The following is a 2,170-nucleotide window of genomic DNA, read 5'->3' as shown; positions in this document are numbered from 1 at the left end:
AAAAATAGTTAATAAGTTAAAATTTATGTTTTAAAAATAAATAGTTAAAATTAAAAATAACTCACTTAAAATTAATGAAACTAACATTATTAACATTATTAACATTTTAACTTTATTGTTTAACTTTTAATTCTTTCAACTAATTATTATCCAACTGTGATTATAAATATACAAAACGAACATTAATGTTGCAATTTGCATATAAGAACCTCAAGTAGATAATTGTAAAACTTTAATTGATATAAAAAATGTAATATATAATGAAATATAAATGTAATGATAATATAACTGTATTACAGAAGACATCGAAGAGCTCCTTATATCTAATGTAAAAAAGAGAAGAGAATTATGGGATTACAAATTACCACTTACATTAAGATCTCGAAATGTAATTGCAAAACACTGGCAAAAAATATCTAAGGAATTAAATGGTAAAATTTAATGTTTCAGTTTAATCCTTCATATAGTTACACATGATATTTTTTAATCATAATGAATCTGTTTTTTGGAAAAGAGTATTATTAATTTTTATTATAGGAATTCTAACGCCAGAGGCTGCATCTAAAAAGTGACGATATCTCAAAGATTCCTACATGCGTATCCGTAATGATATGATAAAGAAAAAAAGTGGCTCAGCAGCAAGTAAGGTTATTAAGTGGCAGTGGTATGAATTTATGGAATTCTTACACGATATACAGGATTCACGTAGGTTAGTACATTCAAATATTATTTACGCAATTGAATACCCAATCAATACCAATTACGATAATATAACAAATGTATAATTTCATATTCGAACAATGGTAACATACGTTACAGTTACATTGTTGAGTGTGAAATTATTACTTGATATGTTACCATTATAGTTGACTTTTACTATATATTTTAAAAAAATAAATGCAGATATATATATATATATTTAAATTTATTTTTTATCTCAAAAGAAAATAAGTAATAAAATATAAGTTGTTGATATAGACACATAGTACCTTATATTTTCTTATTTCTTTATTCCTTCTTTATTAAGGTTTAAAGCAACATGTAAATAAATTAATAGTCATTATTAGTTTCGTAACTACATTTTGCTTTATATGTTTCAGTACTACTATCAATTATTTAAGTAAACAGAACGATTCTGCGTCAAGTGAAATATCTGGACCTGAAGAAGATACTGTTTTAATGAAGAAACGACGAAGATCGGATAATGACGATTTACTTAAGACTGTATCATTCATCATGAAGCAACCGGTAAAAATAGACGCATCGTCATTGCAACAAATGCGACAAGAAGCTACAGTATCTGCATGTGTACCCACACCTGTACCATTACAAGATAATATTAGTCACATAATGAAATTAATAGAAAATGTATTACGTGAATTTCCAGATAATGAAGCATTTTCTTATGGGCTACAATTATTACAATTAGTTTCAGAAAAAAAAGATCAGTTACATAAGAAACTATGAGTCTTGTTGTGTTTATTCTACGTATGTTGTAAGTGTTAAGTTATTTAACATTATAAAGACTGTTTTTTATTAGAGGAAGAGCAAAACAAAGATTTATCACAATGATTATTAGCATCCATAAGTTCAATATATCTAACAGAAACACCAGTAACTGAAGCAGAAATAGAATTAAAAGAAAATATACAAAAATTATTGCTGGATAGCATTTTTCACTATAATGGGTTGAAAGTAACAGAAGAAATCTATCTCGATTATCAAGAACCTTATAAATTACATAATTCTGAAATAATTGAAGATGATGAAGAAGCATGGAGTGAAGATAATTTAAATTCCCACCCTCAATGTTCAAATGATGACACAGACTTTGATAGTTCATATAAAAGACGAGCTGTTGAGTATTGGCGGAATTGGGACTGTAACGTCCGGTGCGCCTGCAGAGTAGCGCCCCGTACTACACAAGAGACCGCGAGCACAGAGTATAGCACAAGCTATAACATGTGCCAAACAACAATCGGGCAAAGCTATAGGCCGCGCCGCCGAACGATTCCGCCGTGCAACCCAACAAAGGAAACGCCGTAAAAATGCATCTTCCCGTAAAAACTACAATACGGTTAAAACGAGCATAAAGAAATCAATATATAACGCGAAAATCATCATCAACGCAGGAACCGCCCCTCAGGCAGGACAAGAAAAGCGTATGCTG

The 2,170-nt window shown here is 29.5% G+C and overlaps 1 protein-coding gene across 1 annotated transcript; it reads left to right on the top strand.

Moving 5' to 3' along the window:
* Window positions 1-312: 312 nt before the first annotated feature.
* On the top strand, window positions 313-2,157 carry LOC108721289 (uncharacterized). The gene is made up of 3 exons (XM_018445767.1): window positions 313-431; window positions 538-709; window positions 1,101-2,157. Exons 2-3 carry the CDS (start codon window positions 594-596, stop codon window positions 1,465-1,467), a joined length of 483 nt encoding a protein of 160 aa, XP_018301269.1. The 5' UTR covers window positions 313-431; window positions 538-593; the 3' UTR covers window positions 1,468-2,157.
* The last annotated feature ends 13 nt before the right edge of the window (window positions 2,158-2,170 follow it).

This window comes from Mycetomoellerius zeteki, unplaced genomic scaffold, assembly GCF_001594055.1.
Source record: "Mycetomoellerius zeteki isolate Tzet28-1 unplaced genomic scaffold, Tzet1.0 scaffold166, whole genome shotgun sequence".
Lineage (NCBI taxonomy): Eukaryota > Metazoa > Arthropoda > Insecta > Hymenoptera > Formicidae > Mycetomoellerius > Mycetomoellerius zeteki.
The sequence above is the reverse complement of the archived record's forward strand: the minus strand, read 5'-3'. Positions and strand labels throughout refer to the sequence as shown.

What these genes read in the sequence shown, in the direction of transcription:
- LOC108721289 (XM_018445767.1), top strand. Translation starts at nt 594, where the DNA reads ATGCGTATCCGTAATGATATGATAAAGAAAAAAAGTGGCTCAGCAGCA. An exon ending in GATATACAGGATTCACGTAG is followed by an intron (nt 710 to 1,100) that starts GTTAGTACATTC and finishes TATATGTTTCAG; the next exon opens with TACTACTATCAATTATTTAA.